The sequence below is a fragment of the Cyclopterus lumpus genome, chromosome 19, assembly GCF_009769545.1.
Source record: "Cyclopterus lumpus isolate fCycLum1 chromosome 19, fCycLum1.pri, whole genome shotgun sequence".
Lineage (NCBI taxonomy): Eukaryota > Metazoa > Chordata > Actinopteri > Perciformes > Cyclopteridae > Cyclopterus > Cyclopterus lumpus.
This window is the reverse complement of record NC_046984.1, coordinates 10,341,154-10,362,017: the sequence shown is the minus strand read 5'-3', so window position 1 is coordinate 10,362,017 and position 20,864 is coordinate 10,341,154. Positions and strand designations below refer to the sequence as shown.

General features: G+C 41.3%; 1 protein-coding gene across 1 annotated transcript in view; it reads left to right on the top strand.

The window, feature by feature from the left end:
* Positions 1-13,937: 13,937 nt before the first annotated feature.
* The window catches only part of plce1 (phospholipase C, epsilon 1), a 65,277-nt gene continuing 58,350 nt past the window's right edge, over positions 13,938-20,864 (top strand). Inside the window, exons 1-3 of the mRNA XM_034559247.1 lie at positions 13,938-14,507; positions 14,750-15,160; positions 15,324-15,533. Of these exons, the coding sequence (XP_034415138.1) occupies positions 13,944-14,507; positions 14,750-15,160; positions 15,324-15,533 (1,185 nt within the window). The 5' untranslated portion in view covers positions 13,938-13,943. The remainder of the gene's footprint in view (positions 14,508-14,749; positions 15,161-15,323; positions 15,534-20,864) is intronic.

Here is a 20,864-nt window from a genome sequence, read left to right as displayed (position 1 = left end):
AAATATATATTTTTCACAAGCAAACAAATATAAAGGGTAAGGGAAACGGTTTAGGACACGCTGCATGAAGTGTGTGACTGGCTATATGGTGGGACCATTTTGCCAGACATTCCAATATGATGACACACACGCACGCACGCACACACGCACGCAGGACCACAAAGTAACCCAGAGCCGCAGTTATTGTCCTCCTGTCCGCAGCTCGGTTGGCTACTGAGAGAAGAAGATGCTGCATTCGTGTACCGTTGGATATTTTACTGAAACGCTTAAAACGCTGTAAAACACTCATGACAAGGGCACAATTAAATACACAGCATATCTGGCATATACACATACAACTAAACACTGCAGTACCTGTGACTTCCATACCAATATTATGCCAGTAAGTGACATGTGTCATACCCTCTGTGACTTGCATTCCGACCTTGTTGCCTCCAAGTTCCCATCCAGTGCAGTGAACAACACACATTATTTGCGGAAGATGTATGGAACCAAACAATTATCCTATGCTGGATGATACTATGTGTTGTTTGTGGGATGCACCGCGACAACACAATATAGACAACACACAAAATGACACACAAAACTACACACGAATATCCTCTCATGGTTATTGGCTACAAGCCTGTCGGGTCAAAATAATAGTTTTACTATGTAAAAAAATGCAAATATATCTGAACAAAATGTCCATGATGCTACAGTCTGCAAAATAATGCGTTGGGTCCGGCCCGGCCCATTTGACGACACCAAAAGAACTTCCGAGTCCAGATTCAGATTTCGCTTCCCAGTATTCCGAGGAGTTCCTGAACGCATCAGCAAAAGGAAGAGCGGTTTTCCCACCGCAGCACGAGCTGCTGCATCAACTGTCTCTCCGCGAGAGCTGCGAAGCGAGCCAGTCTACGAAGAGCTAGCAGGACATGTGTTAAACGAGTCAGTGTGCGAAGTTTAGGTGGACGCGAACTAAAGTTGACAACATTGGTCGGTAAGTCTGTCACGTCAATACACCTTTTTCATGGGTTGCGTTGCACGAGCGCTTTTGGTCGCGAGTGGGATTTGGTATGTTTGTGAAGTCTCTCACAGTGTCAGTGGTTCCCAAACCCGAAGTCACTGCATATCAAACTAATAGTAAAGTGTGTGCCTTCAGTCGGGTGTGTCCGGTCCTCGAGAGGAGTGCAGGTGGAATGTGGTTGTTCGCCTTGTGTCAGTTGGGACAGTAAACTGAAGTCGCCTCTCTGAGCAGAAACTTACCAAATGGGCTTCCACTGGTTTCTGTCATTGCCTTTTTCTGTGATAGCTTCGAGGCGCATTGCAGCGTAAGAGAGGCTGCAGCACTGACAGAGTTTGTTTGTGTTTATTTACATTGAATATTAGTCAGAAATAAGTGAAAAGTGATTTGTTTTATAGCCTATGCTGCGTTCAGAGCTGTTTGTGCACTGGCGCACGGTGGTATTTTAGTTTGACAGGTCAGGTTATTGTTTACTTAGGAAGAGACATTCCTTGAACACTGTGACCTTTAACTTCTTTTTTGTTTTGTATTTGATGTTGCTGCGAGAGTTACTCTCACTTAAGTATTTAGCAAATCGAAACGAACGGGAAATACAGATCCGATTAACGGAAGGGCTGGACTTTTGCCTTGCGTCTGTGGTTCACAAGTTGACCTTGTGTCTGTGGTTCACAAGTGGACCTTGTGTCTGTGGTTCACAAGTTGACCTTGTTTCTGTGGTTCACAAGTGGACCTTGTGTCTGTGGTTCACAAGTTGACCTTGTTTCTGTGGTTCACAAGTGGACCTTGTGTCTGTGGTTCACAAGTGGACCTTGTGTCTCTAGTTCACAAGTGGGCCTTGTGTCTGTGGTTCACAAGTTGACCTTGTGTCTGTAGTTCACAAGTGGACCTTGTGTCTGTAGTTCACAAGTGGACCTTGTGTCTGTAGTTCACAAGTGGACTTGTCTACGACAGTCTGACACACACGCTAGAAGGATAACAAGGCCATGTGATGTAAAGTGAGAGGCCAACAAACAAAGATACAATTTACAACCATGCTCCTTAGAATATATTATCATAATAATGTGGTTGACAAAATCCACAGTATATTTTGCAGACTGGATAATTTTTTTAAATGTTAAAAAACAACAAATTGTTAATTGATAATAGTTATTCAACTCCCAGTTTGTGTTTGCGCTCCAAGTGTTGTGAGGCAGCAGTTTGAGAGAAGGTGTGTTGACGTCCTGAGAAATAAATCTGGAGCTGACGGGGATGGGAGACTGGTTGGACTTGTTAAACGCTCTGTTCTCTGCATTAGTGCGTCCTCACTTCCCATTTATTGAGCTGTGGAGCAGCCCCATACTTTGTCTTGATGACATCACCCTTTGTCTAGTGTCTGGTGTTGGAAGAGTGCTAATTGTGGCCAGAATTGACCTTTGTCCCCAGTTGTGGAATACATTTTATTTTGCTTCATGCTTCTCAAGCTACTGCTGCACTTTGATGACCTGTGTTTAGAAATTAAAGGCGCCCTATGGAGATTTATGTGAACTAATAACAATGTTAGGTTAATGTCTTTCCTCACCAATATGCATTGTGCAAATCCTTGAATATTGCAATTGGTGCGTCTCTATTTGCCAACAGTATTCATGGAGCTAAAAGCTGAATTCTAGGCAAAGGGGAAAAAAAACACTTAACAAAGCAATTACTTTATGCAATTAGATATATAAAGCAGATGACATGCAGCAGCGTCTTTTAGACTACGTGTTTCCCTTCGCTTGAACTAGCCTCTGATAGGAACTTATTTTGACTTGGTCTCGTCCGGGGAGCAACTGGGAATTGATTAGCTAAGTGGCTGAAAAGAATGAAAACTTCATCGAAATCTGGATCGCAGTTCAGGCTTGTGGTCTGTGGTTGCCATATGCTTGCATAATGTTAAGTCCATGCCCCAAAACGTAATGACATCTTGAAATAAGAAATAGCTGATTGCACAGAGCACAGATGACAGACCAGCTCATTTGATTTGAATGAAAAGCAATAAGTATGTTTGTTTTGTTTCATGAGAAAAACCTTCAACTAAAGGCCAAAGGCACCAGTGTGATATGGAGAAGGTTCATCATTATTTGTACTGGCGTGGTTCACTTTTGTGATGCCTCTACACTCTTTCTGTGGTTATAGTCACACACTCGCACACACACACACACACACACACACACACACACACTCAAAAGCACTGGCACTCATTTCACTCTTCAGTTCAGCAGTCCCCGTCCCCCCTTGACTCATCTTTTTATTCCCTTTGTTACCCACATGCACACTATACCGCTCACACACTCTGCACCGTGAAGCTACAGTTTCCCCTTCTTGAGTCAGCCCTCTCGCTCTGTTGTTAATCTACTACACGTATAAAGAGATACTCTCACACACATCGAGCTCCCGCCCTTTCTGTTTCTGTGCACTTTCTCTCTGCCCTGCCCTCTAATCAAAGCCATATGTTCTCCAGGTTCCTTGCATGAAAACGCTGTTCTGCTCGCAGCAGCGTTCTCAGCCTGAGCAGCCTCTCACTTTGTCACTGAGCGGGAGGCTCCGTTGGAAATGAAAGGTAACCTGCAACAGATTGCAGGTTGGTGTCCCATCCTTTTTTACTTTATTTCACAGTCTGTTTGATTCCGGTGTTATCAGTATTGTCTCCAAGGCGATAGAAGCCGGCAATAGGAGGATGGATATAGCTTTCTTTCGCATTTGTTTCAGTAGTTATGAGCTCTTCTGATGACACAGTGTTTAAGGTTTTCAGGGTGTTTAGCTCCACGTCCGTCTCTTCAGATGAATCAAATATCTTTCCTTTTTATTATAAAAAAAAACAACAACATGCAATCTAGGAGGCCCGAAATGGAGCTGCTCAAACATATTAATCTGAAGCCGAGTTCTCATTTGATCTACAAACATCGTCTGGAGAATCAAGTCCGGATATTGTCTTGAGCTTCCCTTTACACACATAGAGCACACACAAGGCGTCAGGTGCGTTCGTAGAGCTGTGCACTTGCAATAAGCTGGCAATATGATAGGTATCATGATAGAGGGGTTACTATTCAATATATTATATTTCTGTAAGCAAGGTGAAATATTCCGATAAAAAAAGTCAAAGCACAGTGTAAAGAGCACACTAACATGTGCATAACTTCTGAGTAATCAGAAAAGTGGGATCTGCATTTTCCTTTTATTATCTATCAGGTTAACATCATCACACTACTTGTTGATGCCATCTGAGCCACTGTCTGCCACGATTCATTGCGTGTGAATTATTAATTAGACATTGATGCAGTGTTTTTGAGAATCAATACAATATCACAAAACATTATATTGCGATACACACGTATCAATATTTTCTCACAACCTCATTTTGGTAGAGCGTGCAAGAGGCAGCGGGGAACATGACGCAAGAACACCACGGTCACCTAGCCGGTTCACAATTTGGTCTACAACGACAACATCCTTGAATTTGTCTGACAATTTCGGCGTTGGCTCCCGCCGACAGGAGCGGCGAATCTTGACGTCCAGCCAGACATTTACAACATTTACCCCCCTTCATCAAACATCATCAACTCACTCGCTGTGAATTCTCCGAACAATGAGCGCTCTATTCTCCCATTGGACAGTACTTGGACTTTGGAGGGAGCTGGCAGGGTAAACGTCTGTTTAATGCCCGGTCTAACTGATTTGGACATTTGCGTTCTCACATACCGCTCCTCCGGATAATGTCGAGATAAGTGAAAAGGGCTTAAGAAACCTCGCCAGTTTAGTCCAAATATGTGACCGTGACTATAAACATAACCAGCACTCTTGGTTTGTGGGCTCATTTTGGATCCTGACCCCAACATTTAATAATATTCCCAACTGAAGGGTAACGCATATTCTTCTAGTAAGTGGATGTCATCCTGTTTATCTGGTTTTGGATAAAGTGCAGATTCGATTCAGTTTTCTTTACTGGAATTTACCGACCAGAGCAGTTTTCCATCAGTTCTCACCCACTTGAGCTGTGATTCTCTGCCCAAAGCTGGCTGGGTTCGATCCACCGGATTATTTAGAGCACTTGGATTTGCTCAAACTTCCCTTAGGTTGGGATTTAAGGCACTACTCAGATGTAGAGAAAGTACCTTTAAATAATTAGAAGTTGATTGAGATTCTTTTGAATAAAAAGCTGGTGTTTGCGGTGTTAGATGCTGCAGTTGTTCAGGTTTGAGTTTGGTTCAGAAACCATGTAAGGTTTTGATTAGAAACCTCAGCCAGATCAAACCCCTCACACAAACACAATCATTCACATTTAAGATGTAACTTTCATACAGTGTGTTACAATTAGAACGATTCACATGAATAAGTGGATTTTCTCCTTGTATTCTAAAGCATAAGATCTTTCTTTCGTCCCAGCTGCATCGATCTTTCCCTTTTTATCGGGGTCTTCGGCACCGCATAGTAACATTTGTCCGTTTATTTTCCAACTGCGACCAGTTTAAGGAATGTGATTCTATTGTAGTCATATGATGTGTCTTTTCTTCTCGGACCCCCTGTGTTAAAGAGAGAGAGAGAGGGAGGAGGAGGAGGAGGAGGAGGAGGAGGAGGAGAAGAAGGAGGAGGAGGGGGGGTCCTTTGCTTGGAGAGTGCATGCTTTCCAATAGAGTTCCACAACACTGAGTATCCTTACTTTATGCAGCCTAAATTAAATTCTTCTTCAGTATATTCAGTGGCCTTCGTAAGCTGTGCACTGTGGCATAGAACCTGAAAGTTTTTCTTTACCACTTATTGTTGTTTTCACATGACATGTTGCTACTTCTCTTTTCCCCCTCGCAGTAGCTTTATTTTAATGTTTCGTTGATGCAGTTTCATAATATTCCAAGGAATACTTGTCAATGATATGTTAGGGGTAAATATAATTTATTTCTAGAAGCCAATCCAGTGGTTTTGTCAAGATTAGGATTTATAGCAATCCAGAGTTTTACATTCTCTCACATGTGGTATAAGCTGTTTTCTCTTTGCCTCTTCTTCTTGTTACTTTACTCACTTATTTCTTAGATTATGAATGGAATTAAAATGAGTTCACCTTTGGCACTTTCTTGACAGTTTGTAGTCTCCTTTGTTGGCATCTCAAAGCATTCGTGACTGAAAAGATAATCAAAGTGAAATCTGTGTTTTCCCTGCGTGACTGTTTCTTTGCAGTTGGGTGACACCAGTTGGAGCGTCACTCTATTGTACTCGCATGGCATGCTTTTTTTTGTGCACAACAGAAAAGGGGATTCCTTCTCTCACTGACCTGCTTATTATGCTGGTGGAATGCTAAAGATCCAATGCTGAATGATCCTAACGTGAAGTATTTAGTGGAGTATGTTGGAGTCTTAAGAGGATAAATGGCCTTTCCACTCAGTTTGAAAACAGCTCTCATTTGACTCTCTCTCTCTCTCTCTCTCTCTCTCTCTCTCTTACTTTTCTGATTCACTGACTGTGTAGTATCGAAGTAAACTTAAACATATTATTCAATATGAAGCATAAATGTTATTGCCGATAATTCATGGGGCTGCTTTCCACCTCGGCTTTACTTTCCTGCACACCGTGTGAAGTTGGACCTAATCAAATACCATGAGTCATCATTTGGATGAGTTGCGAAATAATCCCTCATGAATGAACATTAGAGAAAGGCTTTTCTGTGAGCATGGAGGTCTCCTGTTGAGTGGATACACAATGATTTAGGTCTTAAGGGTTCATAAACGGCTGTGGTCCTGAGACAAACACATTCAAACAAATTGTTACTCATTTTGATTGACTACTGATGAGCCAAATGTTATGATACTCATACTTACATTTACAATTTTACTAAGTGCTTGAATTAATTTCATTTCTCAACTGAACTTGTATTCTTCCATTCATTGAAATACAGTAACATGGACATTACATTACCTCATTTAAGTTCAGTTTAACCTTGTGCAAGTAAAATTAGTGTTGCATGGTGTAAGCTCCAAAACAAATTATACTGTACATCATTTTCTAATGCATGTTATGGCGGTTTGGAAAAACCCTTTTGAGATGAATGAGGGAACAACTGACACACACCGAACGAATAATACAGTTTTGTTGTTAAATATCTTATTCTGATTACTGTATATCTTGTTTCTTCAGGACTGTCAGCGCTGCTGAGATCATCCCCATTACTTCATTGCTTTCATCAACATGTGTTCCACTTTATTGCAGCTCTGATATGTTGGTAGTACCGAGCCGTTCTCTGTTTAAAGCTTGATGAGCAGACAACTGTCTGTCCTTATTTCATCAGGTCTTTCCAATGATGCAGGATGGTCTAAAATACAACCTTCGCTTCATGGGCACAACATTACGTACATATTAAAACCTCTTTAAAACCCCAATTATAGAAATATATATTTTTATATATTGCACAAACAAGATCTAACGTGTACATTTCATTCTGGGTTTTGTTAGTTTTTGACAGAAAAAAAGCTGATTCCCTCTGTTTCTGGTGTTCATGCTAAGCTAACCGGCTGCTGTCTATCGCCTCATATTTACCATACAGAATTGATGAAGTGGTATTGATCTTCTTCATCTTAAAAAAAAGCTGTATTTAGTATCCTGAGCATTAATAAATCAGCAAACATGTCTACCTGAGAAGGGGATGAAGTCGCTCTCGCTGCTTTTAGTGCATTTCCGTGCATGTGAGCTCTCTCTACTGACAGAATTTGCGACAGTTGCAATTATTTTTCAATAATTAAAGAACGATGGCAAAAACAACAGTTTGAAAAAAAAGTGCATTTCTTACAATTCTTAGGAATAATCATTGGAAAAGAAAAAGGTTGTGTATTTATACCATCATATATATGTAGTATACAATTTATTGGAGGGACCATTCACAAATATTATACATAAAATAGCTGTGTGCACTGCAGTCCTATGTGTTGTGTGTTTACTGTCAGTCAGATAGCTGTCAAGGTGAAACATTTAAATCACATTCTGATTGGCTGCTGATATTCAGACTGACTGAGGCCCATCCCACATGTCAGTGACAGTCTTTGTCTCTCTTGCTCTCACACTCCACTCTCTGTCTCACCCAGTTGTCACAGACACAAGACAACTAAACAGTGAGCAGGTATTCACCTGGAAAACCTGGAGCATTAGATTTAGAGAAGACATTTTAAAAGGCGTATTGCCAATTTGTGAATTATAGGGACCTAATTAAACATGTATGTATGCATATATATATATATATATATATATATATATATATATATATGAATATATACATAATGATAGTACTGAATACCATATGAATTATTCTGAAGGAAGAGAAGCCTGGTAAAATGGGTGTGCTGGACAGTATTGTATACAATACAACATGTGAAGTAGAAGTGATCGAGGGCTTTCTTGGTCAGTGCACTTGTCACTCTGTGTGACCTGGTTTCCTGTCTGTGTGTGTGTGTGTGTGTGTTTGTTTGTGTGTCTGTGTCTGTGTGTGTGTGTGTGTGTGTGTCTGTCTGCAATTTTGGCCCAAGGCTGAGATTTGGCCCGAGAGAGATGTTTTCTTTTCCGGCCAGGGTCACAGTTCAGCTGATAACAAGAGATACTTTGAACTGTGTTTAGCATGTGTGCATGTTTTTTTGTTTCTTTAAGGTTTACAAACTGCAGAAATATAATTATTATTTTTATTTACTCTTTAGTGTATATTTGTCCATTTCACCTTTTTGAAATAATCACATCTGTTTTGTTCATTATTGCCATTCAATTAGCTATTTCTGTAATTTATTCAAATAAGATGCAGTTATGGTCATGATGTCTAAATGAACAGCTGTCGCACATCTAATATCAAACTCAACCTCACTTTAAGTCCACATGCTTCTATTTCAAGTGTGGGAATGCTATCCTGTTTCTAATTTCAGGGTGATGTTAAATTAGCTTGATGGCAAGCACAGCTGTCTACTGGCCCGAGGCACATGGCTTCAGGATTTAAAGCTACAGTGTGCCTGGAGCTGCAAAAATGCAATGCTTGCCTCACCCTGCTGACCCATAATTGGAGTCATGCCTTAACGTGTGAATTGTGTCAGTTTGTGTCCTCAAGTGACATCAGCCTTAATGCGACAGCGAATGTCTGTGCAGCCACAGCATGAGCTGAAGCAGTAGACGACGAACACAGATGGTTCCCAAATAGAACATCGTTGTTTTCCATGTTTTTAATGGCATCTTGTCTGCACATTTAGTTTAACTGTACTTTTGTTTCTCATTTTTCCTCCCATTGGTAGTATTGTTACTTGTCTTTGCTAGTTTCTGTCTTCAGGCAATCGACACACAGGTACACACAAATATGTATTATTATTATTATTATTATTATTTATATATTCTTAATTTAAATATAAGAGTGATTTCAAATAAGTTATGTTTTGAAGCCAAAAGATTAGTGTTTCATATCTTCATGTCTACACATTCTTTGCCAACTTTTGCCATATCTGGTTTGTCCTGTTAGACTGTGACACATGCAGGTAATATTCTCCCTGTTAAGGATCGGGGTGGGCATTTACCCGAATGAAGATCAGAGTGCTTAAAAAAATGACATGATTGCTGATAAATAATTCTGAAAACCTCCTTGATTTTGTTAAGCTCAGCCGTGGTCCCTCAATCATTCAAAAACGGAGGTTAAAATGTTCCTGTTTTGTCTGAGGCGTTGTGAGAAAACTTCTTTATCATACCAGTCATTCAAAAGTTTCACGATATCTCCTTTTAATCAGCAGCGTAGCTCCAGGCAGTTTCAGTCATGTTGTGCAACTGATGCGCTGAAATCCAATACTAACCTTGGTTAGCTACATTATTTGGGCTAATATACTGCGTGTTTGTGTCTTTTGATGTTTGGGTTATGTGTTGGTATTAATTGTATTTCATTTAATATACAATTTATTAATACTAAGAAATATATTTTTATGTTGATGTAAGACAGTTATTAAAAGGCAAATCTGCAAATCTCAAAAATCTGTTATATACAAGTCCTCAAATCCTGCTTGGACAGTTTCTGCCAGCCTTATTTTTGCAGTGCTGATGTGCACATTGTGCTATTAATTCAGAATGTTACACTTTCATCAAGTAGTTGTGCATGTTTTTCATGTTCATTTTCATTTATTTAGTTGATTTATTAAAGCCCATTTTGTATAAAACCTCTCTGGCCTACTCCCAAATCTTATTTTTACCAGACGTTTATTGGCTTCAGGGAAGCCTTATTTCTTATTGCAGACTAACTCTGTCAAAACAGTGTCTGCTCCTCACTCCAGTGTCACAATATTGATACCTTGTGATCATTTAAGGCATGTTTTGTTTGTAAAAACCTGCCTGTAGTGCACGATTCAGTTGACTCAAAATGCCACTGTGAATAAGATTAGCATAAATTGAGCAATGGCTTCTCAAAACGTCCCATCATCAAAGAAAAAATATATTTTTTTAGCTTGGATTTAGACAAATCATTGTCTTTGAAAAGGCTGCATCTTAGCAGCAAGGTATAGGAAGTCCTACGAAGGTTAGATGTCACTGTGAGCTCATGAATGAAGCACTTGTCTGAGTTCTGTCTGTGTGAATGTAGCACAGAGCCTTGAAAAGAGGTTGTAGACATCCAACACAGACTCCTTGATATACAGACGTACTCAAATGCGTTGGTTCCCCTCCACAAAAAACGACGAGCACACAGTTTCCCCTGAAATAACTTGAAATTGACACACGTAAGGGTGCCTTACGGGGGTGCCTTCTCAAGACTTCACATTTCAGCTATTTCCATAGATGTTTGATAGGATTCAGATCAGGACTAAAATAGTCCACTGTTTTGTTCTTCTCCATTTTTATGTTCCTTTAGCTGTGTATTTGGGCTATTATTATCTTTTTGCAGGACCTATGACTTGTGACCGAGACAGGCCCTTCTGGACACTGGGCAGTATGTTTTGAGATTTCATCGTGCCCTGCACAGATTCAAGGCACCCTGTGCCAGGCGCAGCAAAGCAGCCCCACAACATAACCAAGAATCCTCCAAGTTTCCCTGTAGGAATGGTGGTCTTTTCTTTAAAATGTTAACGTCTGTGAAAATAGTTTAGATTAATAGTAATAGATTTGCCAAATAAGCTCGAGTTTTGACTCATCTGTCCAAATCACATTCTCGCAGAAGGATTGTGCCTTGTCAATATTTACTACCATTCACATTCTCCTTCTGTTCAGGGGTCTGATCTCCTCAAACAACTCTCTTCTTTGTGCTCTGGTTGTGCTCTCTGGATCATGTTCATTGTGTTGTTTTGGCAGATAATGTCTTGGCTGCTTGATTTACAGAGGATCAATGAGTTGAGCCCTTTCCACCCTGTTTGTATTGTTCTTCCTCACCCACACACATGCACTAAAAGTGGAGCTGGTCCTCCCTCTTTGGGTCGGACCAACATTCCGACTCTGGCCCACGCATTTGGGCAGAGAATTAAGGGCTGTGGTCGCTCTAATTATGAGGTTTCGGGTACTGGTCTTTTTGGATTTATACATCCCTGGCCACCATTGACGATACCAGAACCACACGATTAGTATGCGTGCATGTTGTGGGTGAGTGTGTGTTATGAATGGGTTTCATGCCAACAGGGTGCATAACTAGTCTCTGCTCTGATTTATTAACCTAACAGTGTGCAAGCTGGTTCTAGAGTCTAGAACCACTCTGTTGGCATAAATTAAGGAGCAAATTGATGTTTGGTTTCGCGTGTCTGGGCCTCAAGAGACAACATTTCCTGTTTTATTGTAGAGCGTTGTGTGAGTTTCACTACTGCCATTATGTGCTTTCAATAAACACAAGAATCTTGTATTTAAAGACTGCGGGACAATATCAAAAATAAGAAAGCTGTTTGTGACAATTATAGTCAAAGACCTTCATAACATTAACCGGTGTTGGTGGTTGTGGACGAGTATTGTAAACGCAAAGTTGTTACATGTAAACTAATAACAGTGAAATTAATCACGATTTCACACAATTTCTGGAATCCAGAACATTTAGTTTACACCTGGAATTTGGTTTTCATGTTTCATATTGTAGTCAAAGGTTGTTCTTGTTGCTTGTTCCAAGTATTTCTGGGGTGCATTTTATTGATAGTAGAGAGAAGACAGAAAACAAAGGCGGAGAGAGAGAGATGTGGAATGACATGCAACAAAAGTTCCAGTAGTAAGTCTCAGAAGTTAAAGTTTATGGTGAGCGAGCAGTTTAACCCCTAAGCTATTCTATATTCTGAAGTTATGTTTACAGTGACATCACACTGACATCATTGAAATTGTAATTTAAATATCTATCTAATTATCTAGAAAATGTAAGTTCATGATTATGTTAATTTCCTGTGGGATGTCTAAATAGGGTATCCCATTTTTAGGAAAAGGGCGTTAGTGAGAACTTACCCAGGAATCAGAAGAATAAATTGATTGATTGATTTAAACTGATTGTTTTTTAATGAGAATGGGCTGCACTTCCTGCTTATTGACTGAGGGTTATATCCCCACATTGGCTCTTATATGATGCCAAGAAGAGTCCTAACCACAGTAACACAAGGAGAAAGGGGAAAATACAGGCAGAGGCAGGGTCTCTGCAGAATTATAACAACCCCATAACATGTCCTATTTCTCATACATCATCTCGGGAAATGGAGATAATAGTACTGTTAATAGTTTTATTCTCATTGCCCCAGAAGGTTTGCATTTTTATGGGTGTAAAATGAGTGTTCCTTCCCGCGTTATTCCCTTCCCACTTAAATTCAGTGTTTGTTATTTCAGTTGCGTCAGTCACAATGGCTCATACTCCACACTCTGTGCGTAGATTTTGTTGAATAGTTATAGATAAGAACGCTGATGTGATGAATGAAGAGGGCACACAAGGACCTGACAGAAATCTTAAATTTTGTAAAGTTGGTCAAATGTGTTTCTCGTGTGTTTCAGTTTTTTTCTCCCATATCTCTTTTTAAGTTTGTATTACTCAACGTTCTAGCTCTATTAAACAATACTCTTTGAATATGCTTGGAAATTGTGGAAATTAGTTGTGAAAACCAGGTAAATAGATAATGACTGGTGTCTGCGTTCTCCTCTCTTGTTTTTTTTTCTCAGGGCCTGCAAGCGGATAACGAAGTCACAGATACATGTCAGGACCATTCAGGGTTAGCGCACACAGGCCCACACGCCTTGTAAGCTGTGACCATCAACCGTACTATCAAGGAAATTCCTCTTTCCTCCAGGGTCACCCCCGTTGGTTCTCTATCTGGTGTTTTGTACAGCTGCACAAGCTTCTGTTTTTACAACACACACAGAGCACACTCTGTATGGACATGTTGTCTTAGTCACTCAAGAGGTCACTGGAAGCTGAAGTTAGTGTTGCCTGACCACAGGCCTCTGACCCTGGTGGCAGGACCTGGAACTGTTGTGTAGCATGACCTGAAGTGGACCGCTCTCATCATCCAAGTGAGTATTTTGAACTGAACTAAAATACAGAAGGTTTGATACTGATAATAGTAGTAGTAAGTCAATCAATTAAAAGGTGAAGTTACAACAGAGAAATGTGCTTAAATCCCCCCTATCTCGGTTCAGGGAAAACTCGCTATCATTAGTTATCTAGACCGTGATAATGCGTTCATCTTACACGATCTATGGGTTTTAAAGTCTGCATATTTAATTTCCTCTTGCTCCTCTATGGAGCCACTAATTGAGATGGAAGAATGTTAGGAATTAAGAGATTTAGAGGAATGTATTTGACGGATTTCTGCATCACAGATCGGTACTAATACTACCAATTTTAGATGATTAAACGGGCTTGAGACACATCTGAAGTTCTTCTAATTGCTGTTAGATTATCTTTGCTAAACTGGCATCAACAGCAAAGTGTTGGTCATTTTCAGAGCTGCAGCTAAACGAAGGCTAAAGCAGGAGACTCCAGGAAGACGCGATGGCTACTGAAGAAAATGTGACTCGGGTCGGGGCTGTCGTCCCGGCTCAGCGTGCTTCACCTCCATCCACTGGGAGTAGAACCAGCCGAGAAGCCAGACACGCAAACGAGAGCCAGGAAGGATGGAGACACTCCGACCAATTGTGGCAGTCAAAACAGCGGAGCAGCCCTTCCCTTCTCTTTTACAGGAAGTTGTCATGTGACAGTGGGAAAGGGACAATTTTGAACGAGGAATACGAGTGTTTGGATTACAACTCAAAACTCTTGAGTACCGAAGAAAAACATTATCCAGAGCTGTCGACTGGCAAGGAAATTGAAGGAATAACTAACACTCTTACTCCGATACCTGGGACAAGTTCAGAGGGATCTCAGTGCCAGCTGGACACCACTGAAGAGGGTGTGGATGCAAGCAGAAACAGAACTGGCAGCATCCAATGCTCCTGCACCCTGTCTAGCCTCAACATGAGTCCAAACAGCCCTGCTCACAGCCCCAGTCCCACGCAGGCCAACAAGAGACACATCCGTCGGAGCAGCCTTCCTGTGTCAATGCTGGCTTTCCACAAGGTAACACAGAAGGACGCTGCTAGTCCATGATATCTGCAATTTGTATACATTTAGCTGCTACACTGTTATGTGCTCTCTGTGCTCGAATAGTGCTTGTTTCTTTAAGCAAAAGATGAGAAAAGCAAAACGTCACATCTTTTCCTCTGTGAATGAAATGCTTTTAAAGCCAGTAGATAACCCATTGAAGGCACTGCTAATTAATCATTCAGACTATATTAATGAGCCATGTTTTCTGCTTCTAGACTTCACCCTGCCTCTTATCTCGGTGCAGTCCATCCAGTGAACCGAGCTCTCTGGTGTCGTCTCCCTCTGGTTCCCCTCTTCCCAAACACCGCCAGCATCACCAGAATGGACACATTCACCAGCACCATCTCAAAGATAGCTACTCGAGTTTAGAGAGGCTCAACAGAAGGCCCAGGGTTAAGAAATGCTCCCTGGAAAAACTATTTCCAAGAAGAGCATCTTTTGAAACCATGGGGTCAACTCTGAGGAGCGATGAGAGGTCATCCTCAGGAGTGACCAGGAACTGCAGTGAGGGCAGCAGCAGTGATGAAGGGGATGGAGACGGCATCTTGGATAACGCAGACTTTATCAGGAACCGTAAAGAGCGTTCCACTGTCCTTGTCAGACGCTTCTTCAAGAATAATCAAAAGGTATTTCCATGCAAGATGTCTCTTCTGTTGGACACATGCGTTCAGTTGATATCTTGAACATGTTTGTCATCATTTTTGGTTTAATTTGATCACCCTTGTTACTGCTCATCATTTATACTTCGCTAAACAAAACCATGAGAACCACTTTTCTTCTTTCCGTAAGATGACCAAGTCCGTGTGTACTGGAACAAGAGCGATTGTCAAGACGCTGCCGTCAGGAAGCATCTCAGAGGAGGTCTGGGAGGTGGTTGTGATTCAGAGGATACGGCGACCCAGCAAGAAGAATGTGTGGCCAGTCGTAATGCGTGGTATCAAAGAAGAATTCAGCGTTTGCAGAGACATGCTACGTTTTATTGGAGTCAAGCTACAGCAGGTAAGAGGACGACTACACATACTTCATGAGACTGAAGTTGTCACATGCATTATAGAAGCATTCCATACTTTAAGGACTCAAATGTGCCGTTAAGGTTATGAAAACGTAGATTCGAGACAGCAATGCAGTAAACTTCTTCTCAGGTCTTATCTTTCACACTGAGGCTCTAGCTGTTAACACACTCCTGTTAAGAGAGATATGTACTGAGGCATAATGATTTATAACTATAAGTGTGCAATATTAATTAGGACAATTAAACATGTTTTCCATAATCATCCAAACCCAAGGTTTATTAAGGGTGCCTTCTTTAGAGTTTAGGAAATATGTTGCAGGGGGAGGTATTCAATCTTTATGGAGTTCATGACCTTACATCACTGACGTTACGTCTCAAGCTATAATGTGCTTATTCTTTAATTGCCGTACAATGATGTAGATATGCCACAGATGATAAGGCATTGGGTTAAAAGGTGGTTTGCTTTGTCCTTTTTTTGCCACAAGAAAAAGTGCAAATATCACAGCTGCAGTATTTAGGACTTGATTGAAAAATTGTTCTTGGGTGTTGCTTTTCTCTGTTTGGGTTGAAATGTTATGCCTGTTATGCATGAAGGATTAATAATTTGCTCAAGAAATATGTTAATACACACACACACACACACACACAGACACACAGGCACACAGGCTCTTTGTTCAGGGAAAAAATGATTTATTTTCTGTTAGTCCTGCTCCCCATATTAGTGACAGACTGAATGACTGAGCCTTCTGTGTGTGTGTGTGTGTGTGTGTGTGTGTGTGTATAAATGGACTGAGCAGAGTTGGCATTGACATTAAAGTTATAGCCATGGAAATGGCTTGAGAGAATGTAAATGAGCAAGACAGAGTGAGAAAGTTCGAGAGAGATGGAGGAAAAGAAACCGAGTGAGACAAAGAGGAGACCCAGGACGTTGCTGTGTTATTATCCAGTTTCCAAGCAAGAGTGTTTTTACAAATATCTCACAGGAGCTTTTGGCGGCCGTGGCCGCCACATTTCAGAGATTGTACAGCTTCTCGCTACCTTTATTAATAGAAGTCATTTTGTCCATCATAAGTCATGCTTTCAGTCTGAGAGGTGCAAACATTATGAGAATCCGAGTAGACAGCATCACACAGGATACTCTCCTGTTGTTCACTTCTCCCTCCTCTTCCTGTAAAAACTCAAAACACATGTAGACTGAAACGCAGTGCCTTGAAGACACACACGGCCACAGAATCACACAATTCCAAGTTTATCATGTTGAAATGCCAAGAAGAATATTGGATTTCTATTGAACCTTTTTTTTGTGTAAACTGTTGCTGTATGAAGGTACTTTAAACGTGCTATATATGAGATTGCGAGCAATTATATTGCTACCAACAGCATGCCGACAGCTAAGCGTCATTACGGATCTCAACCTGCGTAGCATTTGAGCACTGGGGTCGGCCAGGCTTCCATGCTTGTTGAGGTACCGGTAACCTGATTGGATCAGGTCCTCTACCCTGAACCCGAACAACTCAATGTCGATGCCTAACCATCACCAGTTGTTTCTGCCTTAACCAACTACATAAAGCAGTGGGGATTCATAATTTAGCGACATTGTTAACAGCACAAATTACAGCAATAGAACTAACGGTGTTAACCTGAGGGGGAACTGGAGGGTACATATTTGTAAGCAAATTATTAAATAAATATTAGACAGCAGGCCTAGTGTGTCTGCATGGGCGCTTTTCTCTGCGTGTTTTAATAATTGTATTCTTACACGTGCACAGTTATATAACGCGCGTGCATAAATGCATGGATATGTGTTTGTGTTTTTTATGGGCTTGTGCATAACCACAACAGAGCCAAGTACTGTCTTGAGTTTCTCATGTGCGGACGGGGGTTTGTGCACTTGAGCCAAACAAACACACACTCGTACTCGTGTGCATGCTGCAGTGTGGTTTCTGACTTTGCCAAAGCGTTTTTATGAGTCCTTTGTGGTCGTAGAAATATGGGTTGAGTTAAGTCCAGGCCGAGCTGCCTTAATAATGAGTCCATTGAAAACGGGGGAGTTGCCAGCACTTCCCTTGTCAAAACACAATCCGACTCCTACTCCTGTAAGGGGTCACCAGAGAAACTCAGGGAATACTGAGCAGCATTGAATAAGCAGAGTTCTAGCAGGGCTCTCGTCAGAATCATAAACTCCAATGAAAAAGTAGGAAAGCATCCCATTAGCAACAAACATGCAGTCGCTTATAAACTTTCTACACGTTTTTGTTTCATTCGATACAGATATTCGTAACAATAGAAGATCATAGAAAATACAACATTTGAGTTAAAACCTTAAATATAGAAACAAGAAGAGCAGGATGTTTCTTTCCATCCCGAACCATCTGGTCAGCCTAATGTAGATAGGTCATCAATGTAATAATATGTATGCAGTTTTCAGTGCACAAATGTACATTTATTGCATTTTTGCAAAAAACAAAACACTGTTTCTGTCTGTCTCTACTCCCCTGAGCCATTTAAACACACACACGCACAGACACACACAGACACACACACACTTTATGTTACACAGGCTCCCTATATGTGGCATGTAAGCCTGACTCTGCAGTTATCACGTCGAGGACTGTTCGGAAGGTATCCTGTGGCCCGGTGTGTTTATTGCTACAACTAATGAAGCGAGCCAAAGAACACAGGATTATATGAAGGAGGGAGGGAGAGAGGGAGGGAAGGAGAGGGAAGGGTAACATACTAGGAGAGAAAGAGGGAGAAAATTAGATTTTAACAGTGGAAAAAGAAGAAAATCTGCCATGTGAAAAACAAGGTTGGGGGGAATCAGGCATGGACTATTTGAAAGAGAATAAGGGTGAGAGTGAGAGAGTGGAAACAAAAAGGTTTGGACCCAGTCAAAGCCATGAACTTATGTTTTATATAGGTTTCTACATAAGTTCATAATGGAAAATGAAAACGATGGAAAATATTGTCCATGGGACCGTAGGGAAAATAGTTTCCCTTCTCTCACAAGAGTTGAGCAGTAAAAATGCAAAAATAAATTGACAGCGTTGAGCTTTAATTTAATTATGTTTGTTCCCTCCATGCACTGATCAATGTGCCTACATTTTATTTTCAACTGTCGTACAACTACTACACTACACATTACTTTGCAGGTTTACCGATAAAAACACCCACACACTCACACACCCACACACACACACCTGGTGTATAGGGATCAAACTGTCTATATTTTATTGTTTGCATTTGGCACAGTCTACCAATTAGAGCCCTTTCATTTAACTCAAAGTCATGTGAAGCTAAATAGTAAGTGACCATACATGCACGCACACACGCAGACACACAGACACACAGACACACAGACACACAGACACACAGACACACAGACAGACAGACAGACAGACAGACAGACAGACACACAGACACACAGACACACAGACACACAGACACACAGACAGACAGACAGACAGACACACAGACAGACACACAGACAGACAGACAGACAGACAGACAGACAGACACACAGACACACAGACAGACACACAGACAGACAGACAGACAGACAGACAGACAGACACACAGACACACAGACAGACACACAGACAGACAGACACACAGACAGACAGACAGACAGACACACATACAGACAGACAGACACACAGACAGACACACAGACACACAGACACACAGACACACAGACAGACAGACACACAGACAGACACACAGACAGACAGACAGACAGACAGACAGACAGACACACAGACACACATACAGACAGACAGACACACAGACAGACACACAGACACACAGACACACAGACACACAGACACACAGACAGACAGACAGACAGACACACAGACACACAGACACACAGACACACAGACAGACAGACAGACAGACAGACAGACAGACAGACAGACAGACAGACAGACACACAGACACACAGACAGACACACAGACAGACAGACAGACAGACAGACAGACAGACAGACAGACACACAGACAGACACACAGACACACAGACACACAGACACACAGACACACAGACACACAGACAGACAGACAGACAGACACACAGACAGACAGACAGACAGACAGACACACAGACAGACAGACAGACAGACACACAGACACACAGACACACAGACACACAGACACACAGACAGACAGACAGACAGACACACAGACAGACAGACACACAGACAGACAGACAGACAGACACACATACAGACAGACAGACAGACAGACAGACAGACAGACAGACAGACACACAGACACACAGACAGACACACAGACACACAGACACACAGACACACAGACACACAGACACACAGACACACAGACACACAGACAGACAGACAGACAGACAGACAGACAGACACACAGACAGACAGACATCGACTACACACTTTATTTTGCCATAGCAATTAGAGCCAAGGGGCTGAGAGATGCATGCTTGTAGTCTTCGGGGACAGGAACACATTCTTCTGCCTCCTTGTTTCCCCTCAGTGTTTCTTCTCATAACTGTAAAGACAAAATGTTGCCGGTTCATATCCAGAAATATCTGTGCTGGGAAAGTGAATAAATGATGTCTGTTACTTCTCCTCTTAGATTTTTATATGCGCAGCTTTGTGTCTTGGCAACCTGAAATATTCTTTAACCCTCCCACTTTGAAACTAAAAATAAGGCACCATTTCATTTTCGAATCTTCAGTATTCAAGTTTATGTGACCGCATGTTCATAATAATGTATTACTCCCCACGCGGTACTCTGCCACTGTGGCTCATCAAGTTCCCGTTAAGTAATGATGCATATTGCTGCGTTTTACCCACTCGCTTGAACGTTTTGTTGCATGCTACATTTTACTTGCATATCCTCTAGAAATAGGATTTTCAGATTGGCTGTTTATCATATGGGAGTTCATCTATTGTCTGGCCCAGCGATGTCTCTTGTTATGTTATAACATATAATAATGATGATAATTTCCTTTCTGAGTGGATTGATAGAAGGCGATAGATGACACACACATACACACACACACACACACACACACACACACACACACACAGCCACATACATATCTTTATTCCTCTTTAGTAATTTCTCATTTCACTTTGAACAAATATATATTGTTTTTCATTGTTTAAATCACAAATGTTGAATTTACAATATGTACAACCTATGATAACCTCTGTCCTTCAGGAGCAAAGATGGCCCTCAGTACTCTGTCTATTGAAAATTGCTGTGTTAAAGGTTGTTTATACAAACAGTAAAATCTCAGAGTGCCTCTTGATTAAAGGGTAATACCGGCACCCGAGGTG